The sequence below is a fragment of the Gopherus flavomarginatus genome, chromosome 4, assembly GCF_025201925.1.
Source record: "Gopherus flavomarginatus isolate rGopFla2 chromosome 4, rGopFla2.mat.asm, whole genome shotgun sequence".
Lineage (NCBI taxonomy): Eukaryota > Metazoa > Chordata > Testudines > Testudinidae > Gopherus > Gopherus flavomarginatus.
This window is the reverse complement of record NC_066620.1, coordinates 110,546,616-110,567,510: the sequence shown is the minus strand read 5'-3', so window position 1 is coordinate 110,567,510 and position 20,895 is coordinate 110,546,616. Positions and strand designations below refer to the sequence as shown.

General features: G+C 42.8%; 2 protein-coding genes and 1 long non-coding RNA gene across 12 annotated transcripts in view; 2 read left to right on the top strand and 1 right to left on the bottom strand.

Annotated features, from left to right (window-relative positions):
* Nucleotides 1-1,261: 1,261 nt before the first annotated feature.
* On the top strand, nt 1,262-12,776 carry CCDC28A (coiled-coil domain containing 28A). 3 transcript variants are annotated; one of them, XM_050949946.1, is made up of 6 exons: nt 1,262-1,378; nt 5,027-5,223; nt 6,667-6,830; nt 8,865-9,019; nt 9,750-9,772; nt 12,292-12,776. In XM_050949946.1, the coding sequence occupies exons 2-6, from the start codon at nt 5,066-5,068 to the stop codon at nt 12,344-12,346; spliced, it is 555 nt and encodes a 184-aa protein (XP_050805903.1). In that variant the 5' UTR covers nt 1,262-1,378; nt 5,027-5,065; the 3' UTR covers nt 12,347-12,776. The 3 variants fall into 3 exon arrangements, with proteins under 3 accessions (XP_050805903.1, XP_050805902.1, XP_050805901.1); XM_050949945.1 differs by lacking the exon at nt 1,262-1,378 and adding an exon at nt 1,723-1,933 and having other exon boundaries at nt 4,855-5,223; XM_050949944.1 differs by lacking the exon at nt 1,262-1,378 and adding an exon at nt 1,764-1,933.
* Nucleotides 9,882-20,614, bottom strand: LOC127049345 (uncharacterized). Of its 2 annotated transcripts, none has more exons than XR_007773944.1 (3): nt 20,046-20,614; nt 18,291-18,478; nt 9,882-10,006 (listed from the first exon to the last, which is right to left on the bottom strand). It is a non-coding gene; the product is annotated as an uncharacterized LOC127049345 (long non-coding RNA). The 2 variants fall into 2 exon arrangements; XR_007773945.1 differs by lacking the exon at nt 9,882-10,006 and adding an exon at nt 17,027-17,109.
* The window catches only part of ECT2L (epithelial cell transforming 2 like), a 56,596-nt gene continuing 51,103 nt past the window's right edge, over nt 15,403-20,895 (top strand). For 6 of the 7 annotated variants that reach the window (XM_050949515.1, XM_050949514.1, XM_050949512.1 and 3 more), the window contains exons 1-2: nt 15,403-15,495; nt 16,905-17,138. In XM_050949515.1, coding sequence (XP_050805472.1) covers nt 16,947-17,138 — 192 coding nt within the window. In that variant the 5' untranslated portion in view covers nt 15,403-15,495; nt 16,905-16,946. The remainder of the gene's footprint in view (nt 15,496-16,904; nt 17,139-20,895) is intronic. The other variant, XM_050949513.1, reaches the window with a different exon arrangement.

Here is a 20,895-nt window from a genome sequence, read left to right as displayed (position 1 = left end):
GTAATTTCAGGCATTTTAGTGCTCACATTTCTCAACATACCCATTTTAAGATTCAAACATGCTATCTTCTCATGGCTATCTTGGAATTGTTCAGGTTGTTTCTTGAAGTTAGAGAGAAAATTTATTTGCAGATACAACAGGGGAATATATTCTTGGAACTTTCTAGGTTACAACCTGAAGCTGTCATTACCAGTTTTCCAAAGTACAGAACTGTTACACGCCATAATACTTCTGGAAATCATTTTGGGGCTTAATTAATTTATAATTAAATTAGAGGGCAGTACCAACAGGCACTCATTGGTCTCACTCTTCCTCTTCTTAGCACCTACTAAATGCAAAAAACCAAAACAGAACACAATAGAAGTGCTGGAAACAATTAGTGTAGTAGCACTGGAAAAGTAATTATTCCTAAAACAAACACTTTGTTTAAAAAGTTAATCTATTGCTTTGCAAATAGGAAAACAGATGGACTTGGGGGATTTGCTTTTATTGGTAAATCTCAGTAAATATCATTTTCACCATACACACAAACCAACCACAGAATATTTCCATTGCTGATTCATATATGTTGGTTATCAAAGTAAGAAAAAAAAAACATACTGAGAACTTATTAAGAGTTTGATTTAAGGATATTCACTTTGTATATTTTGCCATGACATTGACAATATATGTTTTAATGGTTATAAAGTTTTAATTTTTTGAATCTCAATAAGTCCTGTCATTAAACAATGATTGTGTGGAACCACCCCATTACAAGGGCACTGGAACAATTTGTACAGTGGTGGTACTGAGAGCCATTTACTCAAACTATTAACCCTGTACATGACAGAAAGCACTTCAAGCCATGGGGTGTAGCAGCACCCCTAGTTCCAGCACCTATGCGCCATAATTTCCTGAAACTGTGAAAATGGATAAGAATTTTTAGAAAAATGCTTAAAAATAATCAATGTTATTTGTCGCAGTTATAAAAAAAATTGATTTCTACCAGCCCTACAAGCCACGTACAGAGCTATTAAAAGATCCAGCGTGTGACTCGGAGCTGCCACCTGCAGAATGAAGGAAGGACTTGACAGGTGTCTGCCCTTGTCCTGCTCCTGCAGAGATCCGGGTCCAGGGATCCCGCCACAAGGACCGCCCCTGCCACAGTCATGCCTGCAGACGGTCGGCTGCCACTGCGGCAGCTCCATCGGACCCACCTGCCGCCCCCTCCAGCAAAATGCGGCCCACCAATAATCGTGACGCCCTAGGCAATTGCCTAGACCGCCTAAATGGAAGCTGCGGCCCTGCCCGCCACCAAGCTCCAGGGCCTGTGACTCACGTGCTGCGCAGCTACTGCGGACCCAGTTCAGACCCGCTGGCTGCACGCCCCGGATCAGAGGTGACAGCTGGCCTAGGCAGGGCTGTGCACGAGCCTGTAAGGGGTGTGTCCCTGGGGGGGGGGGAAGCTTCGTCTGGGCGCCTCTCAGCGCTTTGCGCACAGCGCGTGACGGTGCAGCTGCTGCCACGACCGCACGTTCCTTTTACCGCGTGCCAGCGCGGGGGACTCGCGCCCCGCGACAGAGCTAAACCCCTCCCCGTAACCCTGGCGACGAGGCTGCGTTTCTCCGAGGGAGACGCGCCTCAGGGTTGGGAGGGGCAAGCCCTTTTAAAATGGGACGGGGCGAGGCGGGGGACACTTCTAGCTCCGCCACTACAGAGAGGCCGTTTCGGTTTTCTCTCCCTTCCGGCTCTCGCCGCAGGGAATTCTGGGAGTTGTAGTTTATTCGCTCTTCCTGCACAGGCCTGGCTACAAAGTAGCGCGCCGGAGGGGGTGGGGGAGGCTTGCACTCCCGCTCCCACAGCAGGTCGTATGAGGAGGTGTTGCTTTCTCACGTGACGAATGCGTCACTTCCGTAAACACGCTAGGAGACCGGTGAAACGGGAAGCTGCGCAGGTAGGGCCTGGGCGGATCGCGGGGGCGGGGGGGACTTGGTCCGGGCTCCTGAGTGGGAGTGGCGGGGGCTGGCCCCGGAACCCTGAGCCGGGCAGGCGGTGCCGCGAAACAGGAGCAGCCCCTGGGGTCGGTGCCGTGTAGCGCACAACATGCCCCGCCCCGCCCCGGTGCAGCTCTCGGGGCTGAGCGGGGTCTGGCTCAGTGTTTGGAGTGGGGGCGCTGAGCGCCATTGAACCAAACTGCAAACCCGTCTGTGATGGAAACACTGCAAGGGGGCAGCAGCACCCCTAGTCCCATCACCTGTGAACAGGGCGGCCAGGTGTCTGCTTTCCGACTGGAACACCTGGTTGAAAAGGGACCCTGGCGGCTCCGGAGAGCACCACCGACTGGGCCGTTATAAGTCCGGTCAGTGGTGCTGTGGAGCAAGGCGAACTAGTCCCTACTTGTCCTGGCTGCCCGCCTGCACCCCGTAAGCAGCCAGCAGGTCCAGCTCCTGGGGAAGGGGGAGACACAGGGCTCTGCGTCCTGCCCTGAGCCCTGCTCTGCCCTCTGCACTTCCATTGGCCAAGAGCCTGTGGGTGAGAGCAGCGTATGGAGCTGAGCCACCTGTTGTACCTGCACCTAAGAGCTGGACCTACTGCTGGCGGTTTCCAGGATGCGCACAGTGTGGTCTGCGGAGCCAAGACAGGCAGGAAGCCTGCCTTAGCCCCCGTGCTGTGCTGCTGACTGGGTGCTGCCGGTCCAACCCAAGCCCCAGCCTTGAGCCCCCCCAAACCTGGAGCACCCTTCTATACCCCAAACCTCTTCTCCTCAGCCCCACCCCCGACCCTGCACCCCCAGATGGAGCCTGCACCCCCCCTGCACCCTAGTCCTCTGCCCCAGCCCAAAGCCCCCTCCCACACCCTGAACCCCTCATCCCTGACCCTATCCCGGAGCCCTCATCTGCACCCCACGCCCTGCCTTTAACCCATAGTCCCCTCCAATGCTCCAAATCCCTCAGCCCCACCCCCCAGCTGCACCCCAAGACAGAGCCCCAGGCTAGAGACCCCTCCTGCATCCCAACCCCCTGCCCCAGCCTAGAGCCCAGTCCTGCAGCCTTAACCCTAGCCTGGAGCCCTCTCACACACCCTTAACCCTGGTCCAACCCCAGAGGCCACACTCCTGGATGGAGCCCTCACCCCCTCCCACACCCCAACCTCCTGCCCCAGCCTAGTGAAAGTGAATGAGAGTTGGAGAGAGTGAGCCACAAAGGGAAGGGGAACGTAGTGAGCAGGGGGCAGAGCCTTGCAGAAGGGACAAGGCAGGGCGCATGGCCTTGGGGAAGGGGCAGGGTAGGGTGTTCAGTTTTGTGGGATTCAAAAGTTGGCAACCCTACTTATGAATCTGACTTGTGGCTTTTGAGTTTGGGGTTGGGTAAATGGCATCACACCAGACATAGCACAAGACGAGCCTCAACCAACATCCATGGGCAGTGTCAGGATGTACAACTCACCCTGTGAACGCAATCACGCCAGAACAGTCTGTGCCAGGGTTTCTCAAACAAGGGTTGCTGCTTGTATAGGGAAAGCCCCTGGCGGGCCGGGCCGGTGTGTTTACTTGCCCCATCCTCAGGTCTGGCTGATCGCGACTCACACTGGCCATGGTTCGCCGCTTCAGGCCAATGGTGGCTGCAGGAAGTGGTGCGGGCCAAGGGACTTATTGGCCGCCGCTTCCAAGCAGTGCCCATTGACTCAGAGCAGCAATCTGCAGCCAGTGGGAGCAGCAATCTGCAGCCAGTGGGAGCAGCGATCAGCCGGACCTGTGGATGGGGCAGGTATACACACCGACCTGGCCCACCAGGGGCTTTCCCTACACAAGCGGTGACACCTGTTTGAGAAACCCTGGTCTGTGCCCTGCAGAACTGCTGGCCCTGCTCTCATGCCGTTTGAAGCCAATGTTTCTGTGATGGTTGGACACGTAGTATGAACTCACAGGGACACCCCTATGCAATCAGGCTGTTAAGATTTTTCTTGTGTCCAAAGTTTCTGCTTCATCCCCAATTCCTTTAATTTTTATTAATCAATTTACAGTAATTCTAAATAATGAAGGAAAACAGCAGGCTTGGGTCAGTGCATTATGGTGTAAGTGTCACCCCTGAAGATAGGCTGGTCCCTTCTAAATAAAGGCTGGCCATGAGAAGGAAAGAATGAATAACAGAAACCCCAAGTTTCGCTGTAAAATGAAGGAGGAGTAGAGAAGTTTGAAGTGGCAAAGGGAACTGGCTTTTTCCGCTTCTGTTTTTCTCCATTGACAATAGGGCAGCTGTAGATGGACTACGAAGTAATGCCATTTGTTATACTGGTTTTTATTTTACTGCTACATTTAATATTAGCTTGCTTTTATATAATGCTCATTCTGCTACTTCTATGCAGAAAGTAGAACTGGAAAGCATCTGGAGTGTGGCAGTTGAACAGGCTTATTACTTTTTTCAGTTTTCTTACTCTGCTCCCATGTGCTTTCAGTGTGAGCTTTTTTTAACTGCTGAAAGACTACTTTGAGGAAATGACAGAATTAACTAATAAAGACTGAAGAGCAGCTGTAGGGCACTGACTCCACCTAGTCATTAATTTCCAGGAAATGCCATATACCAAGCTCATTATTGCTGTTATAAAATACATAGTGATGTGGTTTTTAAATATTTGGGTACATATAGGTTATTTCTAGAATATTAATGCATTGTACAATACTACAATTTGCTTCAGTCATCTCTGATTATTCCGCTTAGACTATAATTGAGTAAGAGTGGCTGAAAGGGTGATTTCTAGTAGACACCAGTCATGTAACAGAAAATAAATGTATTAGAATAGTTTAGTTACTAGTAGGGCTCCAGCTGACTTGGAAGTTCTAGATTTGTGATCTTGATTTTTCTGCTGCTCTTACAGGCTTTGCCAGCGTATCTTGAATATCAAGATTTACTTTTTTGGGTAAAGCAGTTGCTGCTGATCTGTGACTAGACTCTTATACAATACGCCTGAGCATCACTGCAGCTCTTTATAATAAATAACTCATTTGCCCCTTTCAATGGATATTTAATTATATTATTCCTTCCATAAGATAAGAAATTAGTCTGAGTGCAGTAGTTAACCAGCGGAAATGGAAGAAAGGAAAATCAAGAGGAGGAGCCCCAAATCATCCAGTAGTCACCCAACTCAGGTTGCTAATGCCAAGAAAAATTCTGTGCCGGTCAGTAGAACTACAGCATTTTCAAATCCTGCACCACAAGCAAATTCACAAAGACCAAAGTTAAAAAGGTAAGTTCTTAATATTCTACAAATCAATGAGGGTGGGAAAAGGAGAGTGAGTTGGGATTATTGGCCTAAAAGTACACCGCTACCTCGATATAATGCCACCTGATATAACACAAATTTGGATATAATGCAGTAAAGCCCTGCTCCAGGAGGCGGAGCTGTGCACTCCAGTGGATCAAAGCAAGTTCAATATAACACAGTTTCACCTATAACATGGTAAGATTTTTTGGCTCCCAAGGGCAGCGTTATGTCGAGGTAGAGGTGTATTAGCTGGAGATTAAACAGTGAACTAATGCATGTAGGCAGAGGTGGGTAGAGAATAGGGTTGAGAACAAAATTCTTAAGCAATCTTTGTAGTAATTAACTTTATCAGTGCTGCACTGAGATCTACTGTAGAGGTGCCAATATCAGCAGAATGGCAGAGCTTGCTGAATCTGCCACTCAGAAGTGCAGTGGATATGCTATCTCCATTGCATTTCAGGAAAAAGGTTTTCCCTAGAAATATTATATTATCCAAAATGCAAGAGGTACCACTCTAGACATCTATAGTACCTGCAGCTGATGTGAGAGTGGACTTTAATTTATCATTGTGTGCAACTCAGTAATGTTTTAAAATACACAACAGGATTATTCCTCATTTGGCAAGATATAGGGGTAATATAATCACTTTGATATTTTTGTTGTTAAATTTGACCTAAACTTATTTGTATATATGAATCATTTCTGTGTATGGCCAAGCTATTAGCCTGACTTGACAGGGGGTGGTCATATGGAAATTTATTGCAGTTTCTAAACTGTAGTAGTAGTTGCAGCTTGTATTCAGCCAACAAAACTGTATTTACATCAGGGTAAGCTACTCATGGAACAGTTGACTAAAAAGATTGAATTCATTTGAGTTTTCTCCACACTTGTATGAGTGTGTTTGGCTAACTTTCATGCAGTTTTATGGAAGAAAAATAAAACTAGTGACAAGTTATAAAATCTTAGCTAATGTGAATGTATACATTAGAAATATCTGTTCAGTGAATGTGGTTGCCTTGTTATTTACTTCCCCACCCAGGGGCCTAGTTTGATGCCAAGTAGAGTTCCAGAAGTCTGCTTCCTATCAAAGTACTGGGAAATCAAAAGGGTTTTCTTAATACTTTTAAAAGGAAAATGTGTGGATTATCCTGTGCTTTCTAATGGTAATAAGAAAGCAGATTCTTGGAGTCCTGCTTTGTATTATCAGATTGTCAAGATAGTGGCTTCACAATATGATCACTTTATATTTAGGTAAAATATGTGATCTACGCTTTGTAATTTGATGGTGCAGTTAAGTATGTACATTCACTATAGTTGTCTTTTTAAGGCCAATTTCTAGGATAGTCCTTCATTGCACTTCTTCAGCAGGAGCAAGAAGAGGAAGGTAGTCTTGTCTGTAAAATTAGATGTCTTTAATTTCCTCAGAGGAATAAAAGAAAAAGCCAAACCTCCAGGAGGGGAAGGAAAAGGGGCACAGGCAGCTCCAATACAGCACTCTTTTCTCACAGATGTATCAGACGTTCAAGAGATGGAGAGGGGACTTCTGAGCCTTCTAAATGATTTCCACTCTGGCAAACTTCAAGCATTCGGTAAATATGTGGGATTTCTTTACCCAGCTGTTGCTTTTATATAAGATAGCAGTTTTTTTGCAAACAGATGTGCTGGTTACAGAGAGACTGTCAGTCTGTATTAGATAAGAGGTTAGTCTATACTTGGTCATGATTATTTTATTGGCCATTTGAGATAGCAACCCTTTGAATCATAGAGTTATCTTTGGGTCTATGCTGTGGAAAAAAGTCCCTTTCATAGTGCTTGTGTGCTAAGAGATTGTGTTCCAATTGTATGGGACACACATCAGTTCCTTGGTTTCTAGATTTAAAATATCAAGTTTAAAAATACTTTGCATATGTTAAATATTTCTTGGTTACATTTTCGCTAATAAGATGCCTTTATGAAATGAAATAGTAAATTCCGAAGTAGGAAACCAATTCAAACTGTATACCTGCTAATATTTAATTAGAATTAAGAAGTTTAAAATTTTGTCTTATGCTGGAAGACTGAATTCTGTTTTTGCCAAATTTACATCTTGCCAGAAATAGAGCTTCTGTGTAGAACTTCACCTGTAACTGTTGTTTAAAGTGTGATTGTAGACGAGCGCTTCGTTGCTCACAGTACAAATTTGCTGGAGACCACTCTTTCACACAGCAGTGCCCTTTTATTTTCCAGTATTTTCCCACCACCACATATATACAGTTCAATACCTGTCAGGTAGCCCCTTAGGGAACAGCTTGCTCTTACAGCAGCTGGGAGCAACAGGACCTCACTTTCCTGTTCCTCCCCTTCTACTTCCTTCCTGCTAGCTTTTTAGGCCTTCCTCTCAGGCTCCTTTAATGAGCCACACCTTGCCAGCTCCAGCCAGTTCCCTTGATGGGAGCTATGCTAGCAGGTTCTGAGCTAACAGAGGCTGGTTCAGTGCCTCTTAAGCCAACACTCTGTTATAGTGATGCTATATTACTTGGTCAAAGGGGTTAGGAAAGGGGGATAGGAAAAGGGGTTGGTATTGGGTAGCTTCTAAAATCCTAGCGTAGGTTAGGCCTATTTCCTCTTTTTGGGTGAATTTTTGTACTATAAATTGATTACCACTGCAAATTCTTGCCTATAGTCAGAATTATTCTGCTTCATGAACTATTGATTGAGGGTCCATGAAGATGATTCTTACCTTTAGAACCTAGGCATGTCATGTGACATTTCCACTCAATTCTGCAATGGAGTTTTTTCAGAACCTATGCCTCATACATGGCATCAAAGTGCTCAGTGCTCAGTGCTCTTGTTTAGGACCTAAGCCCATGGCTCTCATGAAATGTGGTCATTAACTTTAATATGAGCAGGATTGGGTCAAATGCAATTAAAGATATTTGCTTTCATACATGCAGCCCATCTTACTCTTCTCTTTCCACTTGAAGTGGAATCATAATATTGTATACAAGAGGTGTAAGTTTCTAGGTCTCCGCATGGGGTTACAGGGCCCTTTTGCTTAGTTGTTCCTGCTGCCAGGTGCTTCAACCCTGCAGAGAAGTGTGGAGGTACTTTTGTAAAGTACAGACATTAGTTCGGGGTATCCAATTAGCTATAATCTGGTTAAATAGGAGAGGGTTGAGCATGTCTGAGAGACAGAGGTTATGAGGTGCGACAGGAGAAACCCCAGGAACAGCCAAGTTTAGTCTGATAACACTTTAAGTGAAAAATAAGGCCAGGTCTAGAGATGGGGCAGAGGTGGACTATATCCAGCATGCAGATCTTCCATTCAGAAAATGGTGAGAATATTGCACCTGTTAAAATCTTAGTTTCTTGCCATTGAAATGATTGATATCACAAATTCAGCATGACCCAAGTACAGGATCAAATGCAAGGACAGAAGCTCCTATTTAAAAAGTTACAGTAATAAACATGGAAAAATAAAACCGAGTCCTATGAAAGGTAAATGGATTTGTTTCTGATATTTGACCACTTTTTTCCCCTCTACTACAAAAATCCATCTAAGATATACATGCAGGAGCTTAGACTTTGCTCCTTACCTCATTGTCAGACTCTTACATAACAGCTTTACAATCTGCTTTGTTCAGGACATGAGTGTTCCATAGAACAGATGGAACATGTGCGGGGGATGCAGGAGAAGCTAGCTCGCTTGAATTTGGAACTCTATGGGGAGTTGGAAGAACTTCCTGAAGATAAAAGAAAACTTGCCAGTGACTCCAATTTGGATAGGCTGCTATCAGATGTAAGTATAGTCAAGACAGGACCATCTTCCACTGAAGTTGCTTCACAGAACTAGATCTGGTTCAAGAACAGGATCCAGCAGTGGTATTATTTCTATACAACTTGAAGACCTTAGTTGTCTCAGGAATTTAGGTTTAAATGTGTTGAGGAAAAACATGACTCTAATGACCCAGGATATTTCCCATATCTGCCCAGGATTCTACTTCCTCAGCATTAATTCTGAGGAAATACAAGTGCCTTGTCCATCCCTCTTATTCAGACTACTCCTTGTGGTGCCGCTACCAGTTTGTGCAGTTTAGAGGAGCCTTTAAGGTCCTGCAAACTGTTTCAGAGCTTAGGCTGATGTAGAACCAGCCTGAGCATCAGGGAGCTGAACCATCTTCCCTGTGTTCTTTCTGTACTCTGCCACACCTAGCAGAGACTAGACAGAGAGAATTATCTGGACCTATGTATTCTAAATGTATCAATCTTTTTTTTTTTTTCCTGTGGTGCCTTCTTTGATAAACAGGAAAACTGTTAAATATCCAAAAAGTCCAATTTCTCAAAACTTCCTAGTGTAGAGCTACACTTGCTTTTAAACTTACAGTACTATCATGAAGGTCTTGTTTAATTTTTTTGCAACAGACCCTAAATTTGTGTTAGTACCATTTATAATTGTATTATTGACATGTTTACTTGATTAATTATAACTACAGTGTTTTTTCTCATACTTTTGTTCATTTATATTGCAGCTGGAAGAACTGAATTCTTCTATGTATCCTTTTTATTAAATGTCATTTTTGGTGAACATTTTTGCAATAAAAAGTTGATCAGAATCAAAATTACTATTAAATTTCCAGAAAATACATTTCACAGGCGTTCTGTAGCTCAGGAGAGTTCAGTGGATTTTAACTGTGCTCCTTTTTGAAGCTCAGGGCTGTAGTATGTCATGTTTTCAGATCCCTATAGCTTACAGATGGCTTTCCTGTAACACTCAAATGGTAGGTTGCTGTAGATATAAACAAAGCTTTGTGAATAGGCTATTTCTTTAAAGATTTCTTCATTAACTATTTCTGTTTACACATTGAAAGAAAAAGGTACATCAGACACAGATATCTAAAATTGTCATAGCTGAAGTATAAAATTTTAGACTGGACATGTTGAGAAAAAAGACTGTTTAGCCAGTTGAGTGCAGACCTTGATATAAACTACCCACTTTGGCTAGGAACTGTGGAGCAACCACGCATAATAATATGCCTCCTAAAATGTTCAGGAGTGGAGTTCTGTCCTGCTGAAACTAGGGCAAAAAAATTCTAATATTCTTCAGTTTTCCACAACACTTTTTAGGGCTCCTGTCGAAAGAGGAAACTTGCACACAAGCTTAGAACATAGATCATTGAAATATGCAAAATACAAAACTGCAGCATTACCATTAAATGCCTAAGCATTAACAGCTGCAACTAACCAGCTAAATAATTTACATTTAGATTAATGTATACATTACCTTAAGTTGTCATTTCCATTCTTGTAAGCCTCCTAACCATTGCAGAAGGATGGTCCAGTGGTTAGGGCATCAGCCTGGGACTTGAGACACACAGTTTAATTCCCTGCTCTAAAATCTACTTCCTGTGTGAAAAAGTCACTTAATCTCTCTGTGCCTCACTTCCCTGTCTGTAAAATGGGGATGATAGTGTTCCCCTACCTCGCAGGGGTGCTGTGATCATAAATGTATCCACAAGTATAAGATGCTCAGATACAACAGTAACAAGGACCATATAAAAGTCAGAGGGGGACAAACTACGGTCTGTGGGCCACATCCGGCCCGCAGGACCCTCCTGCCCAGCCCCTGAACTCTTGTCCCAGGAGGCTATCCCCAAGCCCCATGCTGTACCCCAGTCCCCAGGTGGCCAGGCGGTGCAGTTGCAGAGCTGCGGCCTGACCCAGTGCTCTGGGCTTCGCAGCTGTAATGCCGCCAGCCACCGGTGCTCTGTGCTGCACGGTAAGGGGGAAGGGAGGTTGGATAGAGGGCAGAGGAGTTTGGGTGGCATGGTCAGGGGCGGGGGGTGGATAGAGTTCGTGGCCGTCAGAGGGCGGGGAACAGGGGGGTTGGATGGGGCAGGGGTCCCAGGGGCAGTCAGGAATGAGAGGGGGGGTTGGATGGGGCAGCTGGGGGCAGTCAGAGGTGGAGAGTCTGGGGGTGGTCAGGGGACAGGGAGCAGGGGGTGATGGATGGGGCATGAGTACCAGGGGGGCAGTCAGGGGGAGAAGCAGGGTGGGTTCGGATAGGAGGTGGGGACCAGGCCACGCCTGGCTGTTTGGGGGGAGACAGCCTCCCCTAACTGGCCCTCCATACAATTTTGGAAACCCGATGTGGCCCTCAGGCCAAAAAGTTTGCCTGCCCCTGATATAAGTAGGTGAGAGAGAACTTTCCAAAATGTTTCACCAAGCCAGAGGCCAAGTGTGAAATATTTCAGTCCCAAAGGTGTATGTTTTGGAATTTGAGTAGGATTTATTGGAAACTGTTGTGCAACCTTACTGGTATTAAGTGAAATCAGCCCCTGCTATAAAACTCATTTACCATGTTACAGCATTTACAGAAATTCATGGCATAACTGTTCCTGCCCTTGTCAGAAAAAGTGGTTCTAAAATGTCTGTGCTTCATTGGGCTCTAATTATATAAGCAACTGATCTGAGTTAGCATCTTTTAAAATAAGGATAGTATTTTAATGAGGATTTCAAATGTCCTCAGATTAGTAGTGAATGGTCTGTATTCTAAGAGACTTATTTAATACATTTTCTTATGTAAATGCACAAGACCAGGGCTGTGCCCTTCTAGGTACCTGCATGCCTCCATTCTTTCAATCTTCCCATTTAAGATTTGTTAATAGTCTCTAAATTTGAACTTTTTTTTTTAGGCAAGGAAAATATTAAATATGTATTTCATTTTTACTATTTGCATTTTATTGAAAAACTTTGGTTCAGGCTATTTTGTAATTGCAATAAAACAGAAGAGAATTAATTTATTTTTAAATTGGTGACAATGTGCTTAGCACTAAGATGACTTGTGATACTGTTTTTTCCCTCTGGCATGTAAACTTTGACCTTGTGTATAATTGCATCCAATGTGTATTGATATTCCAGCATGTCAGGCCATGTGTAATATTTTGTTTTTGTGTCATCTCAAATCTATCATACTTTACAAACATTAAATACCAGTATAATACAGAGATTCATCAGGTAAATTATCTCTTGTGTTATCATATGAAAACTTAATTTCTTAACTCTTTGTTCCAGACAAAAACTTCATTTAGCAGATGCACAAGATATCCCAAATACCTCCACCAGCTAAAAGTGTAGATTTTTTTGATTTAGAGATCTCTCCAGAAGTCATGTCTTTATTTTTCCAATGGAATCTAGATTCTTACTCATTTTCCACAACAAAGAATTAAGGTGCAAATGCAAGTGATTATTTTCACATATTCCTGTGAGCAGATTTGAGCACTGCGATATATCAGGGTTGGAATCTATTGATCTAACTGCAATGGTGTGCTGCTATGCTTGTTTTAATGCCTTATTTAATATAAAGTGTTTGGGGAAAACTTGAAAGTACATTCTCAGTGTTGGATTTATATATGTACATATAATATGTTCACTAACATTACTCCAATTTTGACAACGCTAGCAGTGAAGTTTTTTATAGCTGCCTTCCTGTCTAGTATGTAGACAATCTGCACACTCTTTAGTGTGTTTTGTTCACCATTAAATTATGCCATACATTATGTTAAAGTGTAGCATCTGTTTAATTATGCTCAGAGAAAGAGCTCTTGTATGGTCTGAATTTTTACAAAGTCAATTTTTTCCCTTGCTGTGTCAACCACTTTAAAATTTCACCCAGTTAGAACTAGAATACATACAGGCAGCCCATGTCATTTGGTTTTGGCAATTTTGAATTCTCAGCAATACTTAAACACTGTCACTCCATAATAAATCCATACTATACTACTTTGCTTTCCATTAACTTAACTTCTTTTGTTTAGTAAAGTCTCCCTTTTTGAGGAGTTAATGGCTGTTTGCTATTTTTAGTTATTTCAGGAGTGCGGAGAGTCAGCAACAATAAACACTGACCTTCAACACATGCCCAGTAACAAGAGGTCTGTTTCCAAAAAATGCTGCTACTGGCAGGTTTTGTGGCGCACACGTTACTATACATATTTCAGTACGGAAGATGTTGTAGTGATGGATTCACAGTTGACAAAGCAGGCCCATAGCTAGCGAGCACAAATCTACCCCACACGAAGTTCCTTTCATACAATCAAGCTGAATCATTGCTCCTGCCTTGTAGCAGCATGAGCCCAAATCCCATACAAATTGCTACATTTCTTGAACATGGACAGAGAGCCTGTGTTTGTGCAAAGACTGATTACGTGATGGCTCAAAACTTCTACCAGAGGCATGTGAAAATGTGCACTCAGTGGTGCATTTGTTCTAATGTGTAGTTAAACTGTTTATTCAGATTTCATTTTTTGTGTGCATTTGTTCTATAGCAGGAGTGAAGTCTTTCTCCCTTCCCTTTTGGGTCTTCTGAGCTCTTGATCTATCCATATTACTAGTGTCTGGGATAGAGAAGAAAAAGTTCAAATTCTGTGCAAGTCCTACTCAGAGATGATTCCATAGATCTTCATTGAAAGAACACTGTTCTTTGCCTCATGAGCTCCCACCGCTTTCCTTCTGAATCAATTGTAGCTTTGTCTGATCCCTAAAGTTCTAAATAGAAGTTCCAACTCTGAGGAGGAGGCTTTAGATACCATAATCCCTACTGAAGGCAAGCCCAACTCTTGCACCTTCTAAGTAAAGTACTGGCATTGCCTTCCTTCTGCCTAGAAGCCCAAATCCCACACTAAGCCGTCAGATTCCTAGTAAAGTCCTTTCTCCAAACTTCCCTTGTTCCACTGTGATTTACTTCACAGTTCCCTTTGTCAGTGAGACTCTTTCTTTAGAAAGAGTTTGCCACCACAGAAGATCCCTTACTCCTAATCTGATGGATGTCTTCTGAGGAGGTTGTGAGCAGACTACTCCGCTCCCAAGACAATGCAGAGAGGAACTGGGAGCACAATACACTGACCACACTAGCAAAAGAAAGTGTACCCAAGGTTTTGTTAGACTTTGGTCAGCCAATAACTAGACAGTTGCTGTATGTAGGATTTTTAGCTCAAACTTTTTGCAAGCAGGAGTGTAGTGTTATTAGAAACCTGTCTTCAAGTAGTGTGTACTAATGCAGGCGAGCTGAGGAAATGGAATATACATACATTTAAAGGGAGACGGTTGTGATTTTTAGCTTGTCAACTTTAACAGTGTCTCTTCAGACTGCAAGTAGCAAAGAGATTTAGTAACAAGAAAATAAATATTTCATAAGATGTTGATGTCACCTGAAGGAGTTGTTTCTACTAGGGGGTTCGTTATTTCACTTACATTTACTGTTATTGTGGGCAAGCTACAATGTAAGAATAAGTTACCATATCCTGGGCAAAATTCCAGGGTGTGGCGTTAGTGCCACAAATAAGTTATTAGCTTAGAACAAACTCTTGCCAAACCAATTACTGTTTAACTGTATAGCTGCAAACAAAGTTAACATTTTGATCAACAGTGGTGATTTGGGAAGCAGCTTAAAAAAATATCCTGCTCCTTCACTTGTGCCCCTCAAAGCATTACACTTCTGACGCACATGTTGAATGAGAAAGGTAGTTAGCATTTCAGCATCGTAGGAGCATGGTTAATAGGGGAGATTGAGAATCAGTAATATAAACCTTGTTTATATTTCCTACACTGCCACTGACTGGCTTTGTGACCTCAGGGAAGTTCCTTAACTTGTGTTCCAGTTTCTCAACCTTTACAGTTAGGATACTCTTACCTAGTTTTACAAAGGCTGTGACCATCCAACGGTCCCCACTCAGAAAGATTTCCCTAGCTGAGAGATGCTGGCCTTTAGTCCTGACTCACTTGTGATAGTGGTAGGTTGTCCTCTTGTACACTAGTTTGGATGGATGATGTGCTGTAATTTGGTACAACTATGCTGATCTCCATTTGGCCCGTCCTACACTGGGACGTACCAGTGCCATTCCCTTCTGTTCAGGATTGCTGCAGCCCAATACTGCTGTGTCACTGCCACGTGTTGGGTCAAGGGCCTGTTACAGTAGGAATGCAAGAGATGGTTCCATGCTCACATCACTACATGGTGTATGAGCAGCTGCAAGTATAGTGGGAGAGAGCACACTGAGATTTGAAGCTGTGCCATAGGTCCTTCCCCTTTAGGGGAGGGGCACACAAGCAACAGTAGCCTGAGTCAGGCTCTGGCTTGGAGCCCAAGGTGTAGCTTGTTGTGCAGTTCCTATGGAGATTGGGGAGTACTGACCCTCATCCAACGCAGCAGTAATTCCAGCTTTCATTGCAGATTTCCAGCGGCTTGTTCAGAAGGAAAAGCAAGACGTATCCTCTTTAGAGGTAAACCATTCAATAGACTATGAACTCCCTGGTCTATGGGAAAAGTGGGTTGCTTTGTATTTTAGTTTTACTGTATTAATGTTAATAGAAAGGGTAGGGAGTAATGTCCTGCAGGCCTGAATCATACAAGCTGCAGAGCAACAGGTGTAAAGATTTCAAAACTAAACCAAAAATGAACATTCTAGGTTTTTCATAATTCCCAGGTACTTTGTGCATGACTGATTTGTAGCAGAGGGTAGAGATCAGAACTGTAAGAGGGCAAGAAGGTTACATACCTCTGCCAGAGAAATTCTGAGGTATTTTTTAAAATGAAAACTGGCTCAGAGATGAAAATGCAAATATAACGTGCAGGCAAGCAGCATGGGGAGACAAGAGATTTCAGCATACCTTTTATAGCACAATTTAAAATACGGACAAAGTGCCATCTCATCAGTGGCTATTCAGTAAAGACCAGACATGGATTCCATAAAGGGAGAGGGGAAGGGGAACTTAGACCTAGCATTGGATACAGCTGTACTAAGTCAATAAACCAGAGGAAATCTGGTATCCTCACCATAAAATGTCCCCCTGTTATCAGAGAGGAACCAAGCACTGAATGGGTATGGAGAATAAACTACTCACACACAGAAATGGCAGCTTTCTAGCTTATAGTTGAGATACAGTGGTGGGCAGATGTGGGGGAAGTATGCACTACCCTAACCCAACATGTACCTAGTAAATACTAGGTAAATATTTATTTTGAAAATAAAATTCATTGGTCTCCAGGATTAGAGTTCTTGCAGTTTTCATGAGTCCAACATTAATTTTAAAGGTATTAAAAGGGAATGGTGACAAGAAAATAATACATAAGTAGACTAATTACTTAATTTATAATTTGGCAAGAACAATAGGGCAGCTACCCCTCTCTACACAACCCCCTCCCCCAGGAATTTGTAATGACTAGAAGAAGGCACCCACACAAGAATAGGAGCCATAAGTGTCACACCAGATCATTGGTTCATATGACAGAGGGCAGATTCCCACCTGTAGAGGCAACCGAACTTTCTTTGGTAGCTTGGGTTTCTTGGGAAATCTCCCATCTAGGTTCTTACTGACCAGTCCCAATCTCAGTTATGTGATCTGATGAAATCACAGCTCAAGCATTGGCCTACTTATGTACACACTGATGCCCTTTACCCAGCTGCCTCATCTAAACAGGTAAGATTGCAAGATATAAGATTGACAGCAAAGTATTTTTAAGACACAATATATAAAATGGGCCTGGATCCAGGCTTCTGGATCTAAATACCCCACTGAGCATAGTGGGAGTGGGCTTCAGATCTGAATCCAAGTTTGAATTCTACAGTTTGCACCAATCTCTACTAAGAATTAATTAGATCACATATCTCTTTAATTCACTGAATTTCTAGGGGGCTCTAACAAAGCTGGTGTAACCAAGTATCACTAATGCGATGATGACCACAGCTTATGTAACACCAAGTCCCCACACTGTTAAACAATGGCAACTAGAGAGTTTAGGACTCCTTGCAGAAAACACAGTGAAGTCCATCAGAATGTCTTCCAGTAAAATCCAGACCACAGGGAGCTTGAACACAAGGTTCAGCACTTGGACACCTATCGCAAATAAATCGTTCAACAAGCAGGTAAGTTACAGTCTGGTTGAAGTCATTTTTATAGGCTCAACTATCATGAAATGCATTGGTACACATTGCCACATATCTTGAAACACCTCCCAACCCCCAGTTGCACATGCAATGGCAGGAAACATCTTACAATATACGCACTGATGCATGTTCATGTAAATTAGATCAGAAACCAACCTCACATTTTAAAAACATTACATCAACATCTCATCTTTTAACTATTGCACCTTTATTTTCTTTGGTCATTTAACAGAAATGGGACAGGGACAGTCTGTTATATCTCTGTACTGTTACTGGCACAGTGGGGCTGTGGCTTCTAGGAGCTACTACAATACAAATAAATACTAAAAATAATGAACTGCTTCCTCAAGGCAATGTATTTACTGCCATGATGTCTGACAGCAATTACGCCTGTGAGGACCAAGGACTATTCATAGTAATAAGCACTATGGCCATTAGCAAGCACGATTGGCTCTATAACAGTAGTCAAGTACAATGGCATTACACGTCTTTAATTTTTTTTAAATTACAGATTTATGTATTGGTTCAATGTTTTATAAACAAATTTTCCTTTAATCAAATCAGGTACTGCTCTTAACTAAATGGGACTACATTCCCCAAAAGCCTCATCCCACAAGAATTGCACTAGGCTTATATACTCAGAAATTGCTCATTTTACCTACAGAGGAAAAGTATAAAAGACCTTTGCTGAGCAGCAATTGAAGTAGAGTGAGAGGAAGTGGACTCTATCCTCAGAGAACAACTAAGTTTGATGTCCCTCTTGTACAGGGGTTTTGAACTAATGGAGAGTGTCATTCCCACAGAACCCAGGGCCATGGAGAACAAAAATGGATGTCTGCCCTCTGTCAAAAATGTTAGTTTCAAGGACTGTTAGAGAAATACACCAGTCCTTGGCATTGCAGTGATTGTTGCTCTAAAAATGCAGTAACTCCTCGCTTAACATTGTAGTTATGTTCCTTAAAATGCTACTTTAAGCAAAATGATGTTAAGTGAATTCTATTTCCTTATAAGAAGTAATATAAATGGAGGGGGTTAGGTTCCAGGGAATTTTTTTTTGCCAGACAAAAAGACGTTATATACATATACAGTATAAGTTTTAAATATTTTTAAACAATGTAATACTATACTTACCAATGATGATTGTGAAGCTTGGTTGAGGCAGGGGCGTAGCAGGGTCGGGGCACAGGGGCTTGCCTTGTGCTGCCCACCTGGCACTCCTGTCAGAGAGCAGGGTTGGGGCACGGGGGCTTGCCCCGTTCCACCCACCTGGTGCTCCTGCTGGGGAGAGGGGTCAGGTCGGAGCAGAGCAGGCCAAACAACTTTAAAAAGGAACATTGCGCAACTTTAAATGAGCATGTTCTCTAATAGATCAGGAACCAAATAACAAAACAATGTTAACTGGGATGACTTTAAGTGAGGAGTTACTGTACCTAAAATAGGTAGACGGTTTAATCATACACCACAGGGATAAGAACAGCGAGTAAGCTTCTCCATAATGATCTGTCCCTTTGGACTGCTCATTTTTGTATTACAGTCACTAGTTCCCAGAGGCTCCAACTGAAATCTGGTCTCCATTGGGTTAGGCACAGTCCTAAGTAAGAGACAGTTCCTTCCTTGAAGACCTTAAACAAAGGATAGGAAGTGAAACAGGCACAAAGAGATGAAGTGACTTGCCCAGGGTCACACAGCTGATCAGTGGCAGGAGACATGGTAGGAATACAAGAATATCGATCTCCTGAGTCCCAAGGCTTGTCTACATGGCAAGTTACTGCATGAAAAGCCAGGGTGTGAATCTACAGTTTACCATGCAGTAATGGCCCATGTGGTCACTGCTGCAGCACAATTCAAGTCCTAGATTGTGGCTAGGTGTACTATTACTTGAAAACGTAGCATGCTAAGCTGCACTCCAGGACTTCCATTGCACTGTAGCTGTGTTGTTACCCTAAATTTTAGATGCCAGTTAAATTAGCCTACAATAGCACTTCTAATTTAATAAAAGGGTAAAAAGGTTGTGGCCGGCCTGAAAGGAATTGCCAGTGTGTTACCAGGGGGCTTGTCTCCGACCCGCAGAGGGCTGCCCAGAGCAAGCTAATCTTACTAACCACTGAAAGAACACAGGTACAGCCTTCTGCTGAAGGACTGACACGCACAAGCAGAAATGCTTTTAAAAATAAATAATTCTTATGTTTTCAAAAATAAGTAATTATGGTATTTTTAATAGACTCAAGAAAAAATATATAAAACATAATAAAACACAGTAGAATTATATCTAGGAATGAAGCAGCACAACAAAATAAAAGACACGGACTACACAGGATATGTAGATCATATAACAGTTAAAATGTAATAGATTATCTATCTATACTGTACACACACGTGTATGAGGCCCTGTATATATCAAGGCTCTAGCCTAAATACTGCAATTCAACAACATATACCTCTACCTCGATATAACGCTGTCCTCGGGAGCCAAAAAAATCTTACCATGTTATAGGTGAAACCACGTTATACTGAACTTGCTTTGATCCGCTGGAGCGCACAGCCCCACCCCCCTGGAGCGCTGTTTTACCGCGTTATATTTGAATTCGTGTTATATCAGGTCGCGTTATATCGGGGTAGAGGTGTACTTAATACAACATAATATATATTACCTCTATAAATCATTGCAAATTCTAGTTTTAGAGAGAATTAATTACTTAATATTAATAGTTAACATTTAATACCTTAATATTTAATATCTAACATTTAAGCTTTTAACTTCCTGTGAGCTCCGGACAAGCGGTCACCGGATGGGTAGGGGAGATTTCACTCAGAACACAGGCATCCAGCTTTATTTACAGACAGACCCACACACTCCTTAACAATACATGGAAAAAACAGACTTACACTCATACCCAAATTCCCTTTGTTTCATCTTAATAGTCCTTCTGATCGGTCTGTAATGATGTTAAGGATTGTCAAGGCCACAATTTTCCTAACTGCTGCTGCTGCTTCAGGCTGCGGGCGTAGCGGCAGTGCTGCTGGCAGGGACTGCTGATTGTGCTGCTATGAAAGGTGTTGCTGTGGTGACCTTTAGAGTTGCTGCTGCTGCTACTGCTTTCCCAGGTGGCTACTGTATGGAATTTTCTGTTGTCCTTCTCAGGTAGCTTCTATTCTTCCACAAAGCCTCAAACCCACGACACTCGGCCTGCTAGCCCTGGGCTTTATAAGATGGTTGCTCTCTCAAGGTCTGCTTATTAGCATAATTAGCCCAGCTCAACCAATCAGCTTCTAAATATTAGCATAATTGCTATTTTTGTCTAGCTCCTCCCATTATGTCATACTTATTTAAAGCTAGCTAAGCTCCTCTCTCTGACAGCATCTTCAGTAGAGCTCCTCCCCCTGAGGTCTTGGGAGAAATGCTGAGTCATTCCCTATGAGTTGCTGGAACTTTCTTCTATGCCTTTCATAGAGGATTATTGCATCTGCTATTTTGGATTTCTAACTTTAAACTATCACTATTTACAGTAGTAATAGTAATCTATTTATTTAAAGCCTTAATCTTAAAGCTAACTGGTGTTTTATGCCAGTCAAAATGTCCTGATACTATCACCATCTTAATTAAATCAATAGGGAAGAGTTGAAATTTTACAATTTTTAAACCCCTTTTTCCATTTTTTCTTTGCTAGTCTCTACGAAAGTGCTGCAAAATTTTTCAAAACAGCTAAAAGCAAAATCTCTTGTTACAGTGTCTGTG